The 14,793-nt window shown below is 34.4% G+C and overlaps 1 protein-coding gene across 1 annotated transcript; it reads left to right on the forward strand.

The window, feature by feature from the left end:
* The first annotated feature begins 13,019 nt into the window (after positions 1-13,019).
* On the forward strand, positions 13,020-14,785 carry LOC139858874 (uncharacterized). The gene is made up of 2 exons (XM_071847712.1): positions 13,020-13,667; positions 13,885-14,785. The coding sequence occupies exons 1-2, from the start codon at positions 13,092-13,094 to the stop codon at positions 14,680-14,682; spliced, it is 1,374 nt and encodes a 457-aa protein (XP_071703813.1). The 5' UTR covers positions 13,020-13,091; the 3' UTR covers positions 14,683-14,785.
* The last annotated feature ends 8 nt before the right edge of the window (positions 14,786-14,793 follow it).

Raw genomic sequence — 14,793 nt, forward strand, 5'->3', positions numbered from 1 at the left:
CTATGTATTATCTGCTGAAATAGCTTATGTGGATAAGACTCGAAAGAATGAGACGGCTGATCTGTGGCATGAACGTCTTGGGCATATGGGATACAATATGTTAAAGGAGATGATTGTGAAACGCATAGTAAATGGGCTTCCTCTAATTGATATCCGAACAGATACAATATGTGCTGGATGTCAATTTGGCAAAGCTCACCAATTGCCATTCAAGGAGTCAGCGCATCAGTCCAAGACACCACTAGAGCTCATACACTCAGATGTCTTCGGCCCAGTGAAACAAACATAACTTGGAGGTATGAAATATATGGTGACATTCATTGATGACTTCTCAAGATATGTGTGGGTTTACTTCATGAAGGAGAAGTCGGAGACTTTTCTGAAGTTTAAAGAGTTCATGAACAAGGTAGAAAGTGAGCTCAATACTAAGATTTGATGCTTACGCACAGATAATGGAGGAGAATATTTATCAACCGAGTTCAATATCTATCTTGAGAAGCACAAGATCAGAAGGCAATTAACTTGCCCTAATACTCCACAACAGAATGGAGTGGCAGAACGTAAGAATCGTCATCTTGCTGAAACCTGTCGAAGTATGCTTCATGGTAAGAATGTACCAGGAAGATTTTGGGTCGAATGTATGAGGACGGCTTCATACGTGATTAACAGACTCCCACAAACAAAGTTGAGATATATTTCACCATATGAAAGATTATGGAAGATCAAGCCAACCGTCAACCATCTCAAGGTTTTTGGATGTGTATGCTACGTCTTCGTACCAGATCATCTACGAAGCAAATTTGATAAGAAGGCAATTCGGTGCATTTTTGTCGGTTATGATGAATCAAGAAAAGGATGGAGATGTTGTGATCCAAATACTGAAAAGTGTCATACTTCAAGAAATGTGGTATTTGATGAAGCTTCTTCATGGTGGTCACCTCAAAAGGTAGAGCTTCCAGAATCTCGTGGATTAGAAGAAGTTCCAGAAGAGAAAGAAGAACATAAAGAGCACATATCGGATCCAATTAAAGAAGGAGATGGATCATAATCTAAGGAAACGAGTCCATGGAAAACTGGGGTACATCAATCTACATCCGAAGAGGTTCGTCCAAGCCAAATGAATGCCGAGGAGCATGTGCAAGAATTACAGAGATCAACAAGGCCGAGGCAACCTAATCCGAGGTATGCCAATGCTGCTCATGTGGATGAATCAATACCTATTGAGCCTTCCACTTATGAAGAAGCAGCACAAAGTCAAGAATGAGAAAGCGATGGAAGAAGAAATTAATGCACTAAAAGAAAACCAGACATGGAGTTTAGTTCCAAAGCCAAAAGATGTAAAACCAATATCTTGTAAATGGGTTTACAAGGTGAAGACTCGATCAGATGGCTCCATTGAAAGGTATAAAGCTCGACTTGTTGCTAGAGGTTTTTCTCAACAATTTGGGCTGGATTATGAAGAAACGTTTAGTCCAGTGGCGAAGATCACAACAATTCGAGCTCTACTAGCTTTAGCCGCTAGCAAATCTTGGAAGTTGTGGCAGATGGATGTCAAGAACGCTTTCTTACATGGAGAACTTGACAAAGACATTTATATGGAGCAACCAAGAGGCTTTGAGAACAAGTTCCATCCTGACCATGTCTGCAAATTAAAGAAAGCACTATACGGCTTGAAGCAGGCTCCAAGAGCTTGGTACGGGAAAATTGGCGAGTTCTTGGTACAAAGTGGTTTCACAGTTGCTCCTTCAGATTCTAGTTTATTTGTGAAACAAGATCAAGGAAAACTAGTCATAGTGCTAGTATATGTGGATGACTTAATCATCACGGAAGATCACTATAAGGAGATCCAAAGGACAAGAGAGAATCTGTCTATCAGATTTCATATGAAGGAGCTTGGAGAACTCAAACATTTTCTTGGACTCGAAATAGAGCAGAAAAGAGAAGGATTATTTCTGGGACAACAGAAATATGCGCGAGATCTTTTACAAAAGTACGGAATGCTTAATTGCAAACCTATCTCAACTCCGATGGATCCGAATACAAAACTACGAGCAGATGAAGGAAAAAGTCTTCAAGATGTTACCATGTATCGAAAGATGGTCGGAAATCTTATTTATCTCACACTAAGCCGGCCAGACATATCTTATGCAGTTGGAGTGGTTAGTCGATACATGAGCAATCCGAAGAAGCCTCACCTTGATGTTGTACGACACATCTTAAGGTATGTTAAAGGCACTATCAACTTTGGTATTTTATACAAGAAAATAAAAGAATGTCATGTGACTGGATATTGTGACGCCGATTACGCTGGAGACTATGATACACGACGGTCAACAACTGGATACATGTTTAGTCATGGATCAGGAGTAATATCATGGTGCAGCAAGAGACAACCAACAGTATCCTTGTCAAGCACTGAAGCAGAATATCGATCGACATCATCAGCAACACAAGAAATTACATGGTTGAAACAACTAATGGAAGATCTTCATCAATCAACAGACTATCAAGTAGAGCTTTTCTGCGATAACCTATCAGCTATACGTCTAGCAGAGAATCCAGTCTTTCACGCAAGAACAAAACATATAGAAGTACACTATCACTATGTTCGCGAGAAGGTCCTTGAAGGGGAGATCAAGATGGTGCCAACAAAGACAGATGAACAGGTTGCAGATATATTCAACAAGAGCCTAAGTAAACCGATGTTTACAAAATTCAGAGAAGCACTTGGAATGATCTGCAAGTCATCGTTGGAAGAAAATTTGCATTGAGGGGGAGTGTTAAAATACAATGCAAATTTGGAATAATATGGAATTTGTAAATATGTATGGAAAAATATCTAGATATTAATATGTATAAGAAAATATCTAGATATTAATATGTAAAAGAAATATCTAGATATTTATATGTAGAAAAATCTAGATAATATAGATATTTGTAGGTGAGAAATATCTAGATATTTATCCATGAAAATATCTAGTGTGTAGAAACTTTCATGGACAAGTATAAATATGAGTGAGGAGTTTCATTTGTAATCAAGTTGTGAAAGGTGTGAGTAAGTGAAGTGTGAAGTAGAGAAAAAGTAAGAAGTGAAGAAGAGTTAGAAGTAGAAGTTGTGAAGAAGTAAGAGTGTGAGTTGAGTCCATAATATTGTAATTGTTTCTTTGTATTAATAAAAGTGTTCTTTGTTAAGTTTCCCGGTTAAGCCTCGGTTTGTGTTTAAGTTCTTAGTGCACTTGTGTTATTTTTATTATATGGTCGGCTCTGCCACCTAAGTGATATATGGTCGGTTATACCGCCTGAATGATATATGGTCGACACTGTCGCCTAAATATTATTGTGCACTAATGTGATGACCCGGAAATTTCTGACCAAATTTAAACTTAATCTTTGTATGATTAACATTTTCGACACGATAAGCAAAGTCTGTAAAACTGAATCTCAAAATTTTTGAACTACTTTTATATATTTAAATACCTTTCGGTTGTTTTCGATGATTCGCGAACAATTATATGTAAATAGATACATATATACTAAAACTTGAAAAGGTAACAATGTATTAATTATTTGATACCGTACATTAAACTTATTGGTTTAAATATCTATTTGAATATATATGATAAGTTGAAATATTTATTATTAAAATTTATTTATAAATAACTTCCAATGTGTATAAAAAAAACTGATTTATATATATTAAAAAGATATATACATATATATAATTTCAAGTTATTTAGTAAACGATAGTAACATTTCAAATTGCTACAGTACCCAAAATGCTACAGTGTTTTTGAAAATCACTATTTGCTACAGTGAAATTGACTTGCTGCAGTGAATTGCTACAGTAAAAATTGACTTTGCTACAGTAACTTTGCTACAGTGGTATATTTTATGGATGATTTAAGACTATATTTTGACAAAGGTACGATTCACGAAACGTAAAGTACAAGTTTTCTCAGCGTACGAAAGGGCGTTCGAAAAACCGGAACCGGGACATAAGTCGAGTGACAACGTACGACTTATCGGAACAAAAATTACAAGTCAACTATGCACGTGAATTTAATATAATATATAATTAATTAATTTAAATTATATATATTATATTTATATTTATTTTATATTATGTCGACAAGCTAGGAGCCAAAACAATGTGAGCTGTCCCTGGTCCTCATGCGAGTCGCATGGCCAGAAGGCCATTTCCATGCGAGTCGCATGACTCCAGATTTCAGGCCACATCTATAAATTTCAGTGTTTTCGCTCGATTTAAATCACACACATACACAAATATATATATACTCCGTAATATTATTTATTATTATTATTATTATTATTATTATTATTATTATTATTATTATTATTATTATTATTAATAAGATTATTATTAATCTTATTATATATTTTTTTTATTATTATTAGTGTTATTATTTTTGCGATACAAAAATAATAATGTACAAAAAAATATTACGACGGAGTGATGTCCAAGTAATTTTCAAAACGAGTTTCCGAGCGAGCTAGAGCTAAGGAAAATATGGGTTATTGCCAAGGAAATTATGGGTAATGTTCGGGGGTATTTTTGTGAATCAAACCTCGTGTTTATCATCTCCGATGCGTCTACGTGCTTTCCTGCAATATTGTATATCAATATTAAACTGTGAGTTTCATATGATCCCTTTTACTCTCTACATTTTTGGGCTGAGAATACATGCAAATGCTTTATTAACCGATATACAATATTTATATGCGTGAGTTTCATTTGCTCCCTTTTTAATTGCTTTTGCAATCTATATTTTTGGGCTGAGAATACATGCACTTTATTTTAAACGCAATGGATACAAGTACATACTAAATTCTACACTGAGTTTGAACCGAAAATCCCTTAGCTTTGGTAACTAGTAACTGCCAGTTATAAGAACTGGTGGGCGCGAGTAGTAGTATATGGATCCATAGGGCTTGATATCCCCGTCCGAGCTAGAGCACTAGCCTTTTAACGGACGTATGCTATTTGAGAAGCGTACACGTTGGTTTGCGTGTATTATTAAGATGATTATACAAATGGTACAAATTATATATACGTTAAAGTTTAGTTACCAGGGTGCTCAATTTCGTAGAATATTTTGATAAACGTTTCTGGATGAAACAACTGAAATCTTGTGATCCACTTTTATATAATCTATTGATAAACATTTCTGGATGAAACAACTAAAATCTTGTGATCCACTTTTATATACAGATTATACGAAACACTAAAACTATGAACTCACCAACCTTTGTGTTGACACTTGTTAGCATGTTTATTCTCAGGTTTCCTAGAAGTCTTCCGCTGTTTGCTTAGATGTTAGACAAGCTATGTGCATGGAGTCTTGCATGACATATTTTTCAAGGAAACGTTGCATTCACCAAATCATCACCATGTATCTTATTTTGACTGCATGGTCAATGGAAGTACTGTTGTAAACTATTATTTATGGTGATTGTCTATATGTAGAAATCATTAGATGTCGAAAACCTTTGATTTAAATATTCATTTATGGTGTGCCTTTTCAAAAGAATGCAATGTTTACAAAACGTATCATAGAGGTCAAATACCTCGCAATGAAATCAATGAATGACGTGTTCGTCCATATGGATTTGGACCGATCGTCACAGTTGGTATCAGAGCGTTGGTCTTAGCGAACCAGAATTTGCATTAATGTGTCTAACCGGTTATTGTTAGGATACATTAGTGAGTCTGGACTTCGACCATGTCTGCATGATAAAAGTTGTTGCTTATAATTTTTTTTGTTAGAAATTACCTGCTTATCATTCCTTGTGTGGAAAATTACCTGCTTATCATTTGTAGTCTAGACACACCTTATTGCATGGATTGCATGACTAGTGTATAGACAAAATGAATATCTTAGCGTATCTGTTACTGTTACCTTTACTTGACAGTTTCCGAAAGTTTCTCCGTAATTTGCGGATCCTTTGTACTATATAAAGGTATTCTATGTAATTAGAATATCATCCGATATCCGAAAATCATTTCACATCGAAAATTATTTATCTAACCGTGTAAGATGAATTCTGAAAGTAATTCGAGTTCTTCGGATTCCGATATGAATTTCCACCTGAGTTCCGAAAGCAGTGTAACCGGAATGAATCAACCAATCAGTCATCACCAATTCTGGATGAATTGGGGATGGGTTCGTAATCAACTTAATCAATGGAGACAAGAGGAAGGCGATCCTTTCCACCAACCGAATTCACCTCTTAGTGAGGAACCTGAGGCACTTACCGGCGAACCCGTTCGAAACACTATCTTTACCCTCATTTCCAGGATATTTCGCAACGATTATATGATAACTAGAATTTTAAACTTTATTCATCCACTCGTACCAACCGCCAATCATCCCGGAATAATAGAAGAAGTTAACGAGCTTCGCGCTCGAGTTGTGGCTTTGGAGAATATGATGCACAATTTACAGGCATCACAGGCAGCACCGGTAGCACCACCAGAACCAGCAGCACAACCAACAACAGTACCAGTACCACCAACAACAACATCCGCACCGTAAACCTTAACCTCACAATCTGTCCCACGAGTATCAACCTCATACGCACTGTAGGCACCGAAGAATACTAATAACCATAAACGATGAAGTATTAATTCATAACTTCATTGGAGAAATATCCTGCGACGATTATGTAATCTTTAATATAGAAGAGATTATTCGTTTCTAGTTCCAACCGAAAATCAAATGAGTTTAATAACTCATTAAATCTATATTACATCTGAAGGAAATATACATACATATATTTTCATAAAGATTGTAATTGAAAATCCTTTTGTACAAACTGTTAATGATGAGAATATTTTAACGGGTAGGTAATACCCTAGAGATATATAAATTCACAATTAACATGTTACATTTTTCGATTCTGATTCAACCAATCATCAACTACTTTCATAACGAGAAACATTCTTTCATAGAAATCAAAACAACCATACTCATTCAAAATCAATTACATATTCTGATTTTAACATATCAGAATCCAAGTCGAGATATACCCGATATCATCACTTTTAGATCCCTACATCTTTCAAAGCTATACTTTGATTTCAAAACTGTGCTAGAACATCATATGTATATTAACGATTATAATATGTATTCAAACCGTCCGAAATTTCTGAAAAACACTTCAAACAATGAACCATCGAGATGATGATCCAACCACATGTTACTCACAGTTATGCACCTGAAAAACTCTCGAAACCAAAGTCACAGTTTAACACGTAATCGTGTCAGACCATTTGACATTTATTAGCAAAAATAACTTTTCAAACCCTTTTCAACATAGACAGTTTTGTCACAGCTCCAACAAATCAACTTCAATTATTCATTCGAATAAGCCTTATTATAACTTTGATATATAAGTTTGCAATTAATATGTTACACTATACATTCTTCAATTCTGATTCAGCAATCATTAACTATACTGCTCAAACCTATAGATATACGTATCTGTTCATCGCAGAATAACCATTTTCATTCAATTTCATATTCTGATTTCGATAGATCAGAATCCAAGTCAAGATTAAACGAAAAACCTCACTCTTAGATTCCTACATCTTTCAAAACCATGCTTCGAAAACCATGCTTTGAATTCAGAACAGTACTAGAACATCATATGATTACATTTTGCGTTCAAACCCATCGAAATTCTTGGAAACACTTCAACTAATGAACAAACGAGAAGACAAACCAATTACACGATATCTACGAGAAGAAAGATTTGTACTTATAATCATACATCTGGAAAGCTCTCGAAACCTAAGTAAAACTTTAACACGTATCTGTGATAAATCCTTCGGCATTATTATTACTGAAAATAATCTTACAATTCCTTTTCAAGTATCCAGTTTTGTCACAACTTCAGCAAGTCAACTTCATTTGGATAAGCCTTAATTAAACCTTGACATATAGGATTACCCTTTCTTTTGTTGTTATCGGGGAACCTTTTATATCCCATCATATTAGCAGTAAATGTACCAGCGACTCCGTCACTCTGCTATTTAAATCTCTCCGGAAATCACTATATATACCTTGAAATCTGATCATGTACTCATCCACATCTTGTAACGGTAATTGCCATACCAACCACCGGGAATTAACAATCAGTATTTTGAAATCTTGCAGCACGTCTACGCCAACAGTTATATGTGTACATATAACATCTACCTCCTCGAATTACATACTTCGAATGTGAAGTTTTTGAAAAACACCCCAAACTATGAAACTAGTTCTCTGAAATTGGAACAATGCTGATGAAGCAGCAAAAACTGTAAACGACCTTAACAGTCAAAAGTTTGATGATAAAGAATAGTATGGTGGTAAAGCAGAGAAAAAGAGAAGGTTTGGAATTGAAAAACGGATTGAGCAGACCATGAAGGAGGCTGTGGACAAATCACAAAGACTAAATCTACCTTCAAAGAATCCAAATGATTCAGAGTCTGCTGAAATCATTAAAGAATACCTTGCTCCTTACACTAAAACCTTTGCGGACAATATTCTTCATCATCATCTTATCTTAAATATTCTAAGATATCATCGTATCTCCCATTATAAATATCCTCCATATTTCTGAAGATATTTTTTTAAACCATTCTTATCTGAAATCATTACCTCTTCGCGCTATCTGTGTTACATCATAAAAGAAACTATTTTAATTTCTAAAATCTAAAAAAATTCGAAAAAAATGGATGTTTTGAAGTAATGTTGGGAACTGAAGCATGAGTTAGTATAATATAATGACACTTGATCAACGTGATTATATTACAGTAAGTCATGTTGAGTTTCTAATGGAACGTGACAAAGGTTCACAGATCACACCCTCATCATAAACCATGTTACATAACTCTTTCATTCTATATAATCTCTAAATATATCAAGAAAATATATTTCTTGATGATTCGGTCTTTTTCGGATATTCTGGTAATTTGACAAGTCAGATTGTGCCATTACCGTTTCTTTCGTAGAACATTAATTATGTTTATTCTGAAATTCATACCTACGAATTCTGGACCATTATTCGCTTGACTTAAGGTCGGGAAGAGAAAACGAAAGCTTGAAGCTCCGAAATATAATGGAGAATATAAAGCCCGATAACAACCCCGAAATTACAAACCGTGTATATCAATGCGTATAGCAACATAAAGACACGGGAGAATGAAAAACACTATAACCCCAAGGTAATAGTAGAAGAAAATAACTTCCTCTGGTGGTAGATGAAAAAGAAGAATGAAGGATACGATAGCCAGGAAAATATCAAGAATCAGAACTGGATTAAGCATTTTCACAATCTGTTGGGATGTATGAAATAATAAAGAAGATTATAGGAGTGTTGAAAATAAATGAAACGGAAGAGGTCAATTTATAGCAAAATATCGGACGCAGCAATAGAGGCAGGTTACGCATTTAATCAAAGAAAATCCTAATTTCTGCAAATTCCGAAAAATCAAATCTTATTAAAATTATGAAGATTTTCTATTCCTTAAAATCCGGAAATCAATCGTTACTACATCAAGAGATAAGACGCATCTCTATTCTCCATTTCACTTGATTACGATAACTTCTCTCATACGCTTCGAGTAATTGGATTATTTTATCCATATTATTCAAACATAGATAAAACTCTATTATCAACTCATATTCGTCATTAAAACATTTTTATTGTTAGCCATGACGACCTCACTCAAATTTCGGGACGAAATTTCTTTAACGGGCAGGTACTGTGATGACCCGGAAATTTCTGACCAAATTTAAACTTAATCTTTGTATGATTAACATTTTCGACACGATAAGCAAAGTCTGTAAAACTGAATCTCAAAATTTTTGAACTACTTTTATATATTTAAATACCTTTCGGTTGTTTTCGATGATTCGCGAACAATTATATGTAAATAGATACATATATACTAAAACTTGAAAAGGTAACAATGTATTAATTATTTGATACCGTACATTAAACTTATTGGTTTAAATATCTATTTGAATATATATGATAAGTTGAAATATTTATTATTAAAATTTATTTATAAATAACTTCCAATGTGTATAAAAAAAACTGATTTATATATATTAAAAAGATATATACATATATATAATTTCAAGTTATTTAGTAAACGATAGTAACATTTCAAATTGCTACAGTACCCAAAATGCTACAGTGTTTTTGAAAATCACTATTTGCTACAGTGAAATTGACTTGCTGCAGTGAATTGCTACAGTAAAAATTGACTTTGCTACAGTAACTTTGCTACAGTGGTATATTTTATGGATGATTTAAGACTATATTTTGACAAAGGTACGATTCACGAAACGTAAAGTACAAGTTTTCTCAGCGTACGAAAGGGCGTTCGAAAAACCGGAACCGGGACATAAGTCGAGTGACAACGTACGACTTATCGGAACAAAAATTACAAGTCAACTATGCACGTGAATTTAATATAATATATAATTAATTAATTTAAATTATATATATTATATTTATATTTATTTTATATTATGTCGACAAGCTAGGAGCCAAAACAATGTGAGCTGTCCCTGGTCCTCATGTGAGTCGCATGGCCAGAAGGCCATTTCCATGCGAGTCGCATGACTCCAGATTTCAGGCCACATCTATAAATTTCAGTGTTTTCGCTCGATTTAAATCACACACATACACAAATATATATATACTCCGTAATATTATTTATTATTATTATTATTATTATTATTATTATTATTATTATTATTAATAAGATTATTATTAATCTTATTATATATTTTTTTTATTATTATTAGTGTTATTATTTTTGCGATACAAAAATAATAATGTACAAAAAAATATTACGACGGAGTGATGTCCAAGTAATTTTCAAAACGAGTTTCCGAGCGAGCTAGAGCTAAGGAAAATATGGGTTATTGCCAAGGAAATTATGGGTAATGTTCGGGGGTATTTTTGTGAATCAAACCTCGTGTTTATCATCTCCGATGCGTCTACGTGCTTTCCTGCAATATTGTATATCAATATTAAACTGTGAGTTTCATATGATCCCTTTTACTCTCTACATTTTTGGGCTGAGAATACATGCAAATGCTTTATTAACCGATATACAATATTTATATGCGTGAGTTTCATTTGCTCCCTTTTTAATTGCTTTTGCAATCTATATTTTTGGGCTGAGAATACATGCACTTTATTTTAAACGCAATGGATACAAGTACATACTAAATTCTACACTGAGTTTGAACCGAAAATCCCTTAGCTTTGGTAACTAGTAACTGCCAGTTATAAGAACTGGTGGGCGCGAGTAGTAGTATATGGATCCATAGGGCTTGATATCCCCGTCCGAGCTAGAGCACTAGCCTTTTAACGGACGTATGCTATTTGAGAAGCGTACACGTTGGTTTGCGTGTATTATTAAGATGATTATACAAAGGGTACAAATTATATATACGTTAAAGTTTAGTTACCAGGGTGCTCAATTTCGTAGAATATTTTGATAAACGTTTCTGGATGAAACAACTGAAATCTTGTGATCCACTTTTATATAATCTATTGATAAACATTTCTGGATGAAACAACTAAAATCTTGTGATCCACTTTTATATACAGATTATACGAAACACTAAAACTATGAACTCACCAACCTTTGTGTTGACACTTGTTAGCATGTTTATTCTCAGGTTTCCTAGAAGTCTTCCGCTGTTTGCTTAGATGTTAGACAAGCTATGTGCATGGAGTCTTGCATGACATATTTTTCAAGGAAACGTTGCATTCACCAAATCATCACCATGTATCTTATTTTGACTGCATGGTCAATGGAAGTACTGTTGTAAACTATTATTTATGGTGATTGTCTATATGTAGAAATCATTAGATGTCGAAAACCTTTGATTTAAATATTCATTTATGGTGTGCCTTTTCAAAAGAATGCAATGTTTACAAAACGTATCATAGAGGTCAAATACCTCGCAATGAAATCAATGAATGACGTGTTCGTCCATATGGATTTGGACCGATCGTCACAACTAAGGATTTATAAAATTAAAGGCTAACCAACGTCAAAGTGTTGGTTTAGTGAGTGAGTATAACCTAGGTCCTCTATAGTGGGTGTGTTGGGCTCGTCGAAGTTTCCAACACGACCTTGATAATTAAACACACTATACGCAGTAATATTGGTTCGGTTTTCGATATATTCGATTCAGTTTCTTCAATTATTCGGATCAATTTATTTGGTGTGGAAATATTTTAGAGCAAAAACGAAATCGAAACTGGATTATGATTCAAAATTGAAACCGAATTTAGTTTCGTTTCAGCTTCAGTTAAACTCGACAGAAAAAAATTAATCAAAACAACCACAAAAATTTGAATTTAAGTTCTCGTTTTGAATTGGGTATTGTTGTTGTATTCGTTTTGAAATCGATTTATGGTCTATATATATAAACAATGTAATATAATATAATTCGAATTTTGGGTATTGTTAGTTACAAATATGAAATCAAATTATATATGAAATGTTTAAATGTAGCAGTTAGTGCTACGCTTATCATTTACCTTCAATAAAAAGTTACACTGAACCCGAACTAAAAATCGAATTATCATATACCTTCAATAAAAAGTTACACTGAACGCGAGCTAAAAATCGAATTTAGATTTATAAACTAAACCGAAACCAAACCAAATCCGAATCTTAAATTCATTTTATCTTTTTCATTCAATTTTCATTAGATTTCCAATTTTTAAATTGAATGGTATGAGACCAAATATCTAACACCCTGTATATCATTCCATTCACACTTCATCATGTCCACCCAACAACCTGTATGGACTTTATTTTTTAATATATAAAGGAAATACGTTACTGTCCACTAGACCCATATCTATCCTCTTTATCGAAAAAAAAAAACCCATATCTATCCTTTCAGTCGTTTTGACTTTGACTATTTCCGGTCAACAATAAATTATTCATCAGAAACATCAAGGAAGCCCAAATTACCCCCTTGAAACTTGTATATAAACACCATGTAAACAAGTTGTTGTCATTCATATTCATATAATCATCAAAAATGGAGACAAAGCTTTACGACGCATCGTTAACTGGCAACGTACAAACACTCAATACACTACTCCATCAAGATCAGCTCATTCTTGATAGACTCTCACTCACTGCAGGATCATTCAACGAAACCCCTCTCCACATCGCAGCAATGCGTGGCCACGCCCATTTCGCCACGGTGGTTTTGACCCATAACCCAAAACTTGCAGTTTCCTTGGATAGCCAAAGACGGACCCCACTCCATGTGGCAGCAGCCAATGGGCACTTAACGATAGTGCAGGAACTTGTACGGGTAGGGGGTCGTGATTTATGTTGTTTTCAAGATCAAGATGGGTTGACACCTGTTCATTTAGCAGCCATTAATGAACATTTGGAGGTTGTGAAGGTACTGGTTGAAGCCAACCCGGATGCTGTGAAAGTTATTCCAGCTACAGGGGAGACCATATTGCATATGTGTGTTAGTTTTAACCGTTTTGAGTCGTTGAAATTGTTGGTGAAATATTGGAATGAAGAAGAGTTGGCCCAAATTATGGATCATGGTGGAAACACCCTCTTGCATGCTGCTGCTTTTAGTAAACAGACACAGGTACATACTGATACATTCTTTAATTTAAATTATTTAAAACTAGTTTTGTAGGGTAAATTTAGATATAGGAAGAAAAAAAAAAAAGATGATTTATTTTTCAGGGAAAGTTTTATGAAAATCCTGAAAACCATAGAACTTATTACAAAAATAGCTATAATATCCTCACAAAAGGTCTCAGTTTTAAACCTCACTAACAACATATCTTGGTTCTGTGCAGATATTAAACTACCTACTCGAGATAGAAAGTATCAAAGCAAATGGTAATGTTGTAAACAAACTTGGATTAACAGCACTAGATGTATTAGATCATTGTCCACGAGATCTCAAAGCACTCGAAGCACGACAAATTCTAATGGAAGCTGGTGTTTTAAGAGCGAGTAATCTTAATACACTTCCTAAACCACTTCAAAAATCAACCAAATCCTCACACACGACTAAACAAAAAGGCGGGTTGTTATCAAGAACTTGGGCTAGGTATGCCAACAACGACCACAACTGGCTTGAAAAACAACGTGCTGTCTTAATAATCGCTGCTTTGATAGTGGCAGTGACAGCGTTCAATACAGGCGTCAATCCACCTGGAGGGGCTATAACTAACACACAAAATGGTCGATATGAGCTTGGAAATGCAGTTCAAACAGAAGTAGACATGGACCAATTTAATATGTTTGTGATGTATAATACGTTCAGTATGATAATATCTTTGGGTGTAGTTTTAGTGTTGATAAGTGGGTTAAGTTTGAGGAATAAGTTTTTGATGTGGTTGCTTACGCTTGGAGCGTTGTGGATGTTGGTGTTCATGGTGCTAAGTTATTGGCAGTCGTTGGCTATGATGGCACCTGATGGTTATGTAGATGCAACAAGTATTTGGATTTGTTTGATTTGGATGTTGGCTTGTGGTGTCATCGCGTTGATTCATACGATCTTTTTTGTCGTGTGGGTGGTGATGAAGCTGTTAAAGTGGATATTGCCCAAGACTAGAAGAACAGATTACCAGAATAAAGAGCAAGTTTGATGTTTTTGTAAGTGATTTGTGATTGTTGATCATTTCCTCTTTATGAAGTTTGGTAATCATGTTTATGAATGTACTTCATGTGTAAAAATATGGTTTAAACTTATTTTTATA

Source organism: Rutidosis leptorrhynchoides, chromosome 7, assembly GCF_046630445.1.
Source record: "Rutidosis leptorrhynchoides isolate AG116_Rl617_1_P2 chromosome 7, CSIRO_AGI_Rlap_v1, whole genome shotgun sequence".
In the NCBI taxonomy this organism is placed as follows: Eukaryota; Viridiplantae; Streptophyta; class Magnoliopsida; order Asterales; family Asteraceae; genus Rutidosis; species Rutidosis leptorrhynchoides.